The sequence below is a fragment of the Echinops telfairi genome, unplaced genomic scaffold (genome assembly GCF_000313985.2).
Source record: "Echinops telfairi isolate 266 unplaced genomic scaffold, ASM31398v2 ScPeMD7_7441;HRSCAF=8479, whole genome shotgun sequence".
Lineage (NCBI taxonomy): Eukaryota > Metazoa > Chordata > Mammalia > Afrosoricida > Tenrecidae > Echinops > Echinops telfairi.
Window position 1 is genome coordinate 630,900 of NW_022111341.1, and position 1,870 is coordinate 632,769.

The 1,870-nt window shown below is 41.1% G+C and overlaps 1 protein-coding gene across 1 annotated transcript in view; it reads right to left on the reverse strand.

Moving 5' to 3' along the window:
- Positions 1–31: 31 nt before the first annotated feature.
- The window catches only part of PGBD1 (piggyBac transposable element derived 1), a 24,797-nt gene continuing 22,958 nt past the window's right edge, over positions 32–1,870 (reverse strand). Inside the window, exon 7 of the mRNA XM_004717412.3 lies at positions 32–1,830. Within this exon, the coding sequence (XP_004717469.3) occupies positions 261–1,830 (1,570 nt within the window). The 3' untranslated portion in view covers positions 32–260. The remainder of the gene's footprint in view (positions 1,831–1,870) is intronic.

The following is a 1,870-nucleotide window of genomic DNA, read 5'->3' on the forward strand; positions in this document are numbered from 1 at the left end:
AAAAAAAAAAAAAAAGGCAGGGTCCATTCTGTAAATGCATAAAATAATCAATTCAACAAATAAATGGTTTTCCATGTCTGACAACAAAATTGGACATAGAAAAAGGTACAACTGGAATTCAACATTTTTACAGATAATTCTCTAACATGACTTGTTATAACAATCCTTGATTTTACAGGCACCAGATTCGTTTTGGAATATACAATCAAATATGTAGTTAAGCTTTTCTGCAACTTGCTGAACTCTGCATTATGTCCACGTCACCTGCCTTTGTCGGACAGATTAGCATTGTGCTCCAAGTAGAAATGTGCGACGCATCTCCAAAAATCCAAGAGGTCTAGAGAAGCACCTGGGTTACAGATTCGGTGTAGGTGCCAGGCATTGCTCATTGCTGCATCAATCATATAGTTTACTAAAACTGAGTACCATTTCTTGCTTCTTATTCTCACTCTGTATTTGGAAATTACTTGATCCATTTTAGCTACACCTGCCCTGCATTCATCATACAGTTTCATCATGGAAGGCTGATGGATCTGAAGGCTCTCTTCACCACCAGCAAAATAACAGTTTATTTCATTCACTGGCTCTATGCCTATAGCGCTGGAGCACAAGCTGATTATACCATCACCATGCCAACGACACAAGATGATCTCATCATTTTCTTCTACTTGGAAATCAAAATAACCCTTCCTCATTCTTTTCATGTGTTCTGTGCTCATAAGAGGACACTGTTCAGTCCTGTTTTCACGAATTGCTCCTGTTGCTCTCAGGCCCTTCTTCTTCAAGGCTGATACCAATTTGACGCTTGTAAAGAAGCTATCAAAACAGAGGTGATAAGGATATGGACCTCTCTCTAAAAGAACATCAGCAAAGGTCATCACTAGATTCCCACCTAAACCAAGATCAAGATGTTGATCTGCCTTCACAGCTGATTCTTCTTGATAGGGCTCAAACCAAACCAGATAGCCCTTTGTGGTGGTACCGCACCAAATTTTATAGCCAATCCTAATAGGCTTTCCATTCAGAAACTGGTCACTATCAAAGCATTCACACATGGACTTCCCAAAGCTATAGTGTTCTTCCAGGGGTGCGTACATGAGGAAGTTTTTATTCATCTGCTTTATGAGAGGCCTCAATTTTGTAAATGCATCTTTTTGGTCCAAGTGGCTATTATCTGCAAAATGTAGATATGAGAAGATCAATTCAAATCTGTCCCTTCTAATTGCAGCCCTAACCAGATTCTGATCGGTATCAGAGATTTCCCAGTATATCCCTCTTCTAGGATGTCTTACAAATCCACTCAAAAGCAGGACACCAAACACACATTTCATTTCTGGGACTGTGACTTCCAAGTTGACATTTTTCTGAGAAGCATAATTATTGGTTTCACTGACAATCAAATTGAAAGTGTCATCATCAAAAAACAATTCAAAGAGCTCGATTGGGTTCAACTTCTCATGCTTGAGATTCAAAAGTCCAGAATCCAGTGCTGACCAGCTTGGGAAGCTAGGATGAATGTCTCTTTTGGTCCAGTTCTTCTCTGGGACACTTGACATCTTTAGCTTCTTCTGACACTGCTGGGTTTCAGGGTCATTTTCTTCCTCCAAATCTGAGTCACCAGAAAACGCAAGGCCTTGAAGCAGTTCTCTCACTCGAGCTTTGTCTTTTTTCCTTCCTTTGTGGGTGATGTCTCCTGCAGCATATTCCATGGATGAAACGTGCATCCGGGCCCACAGGTCACCGGGCTGGTGGTCCTTCACAATGTTCAAAGTTGGAACTGCACTCTCAGGAGGTACCGGAGTACTACCGGAGATCTGGGATATACATTCCCTAGGGAAGAAAAACAGAGCACATGCTATAAGATCTTCGG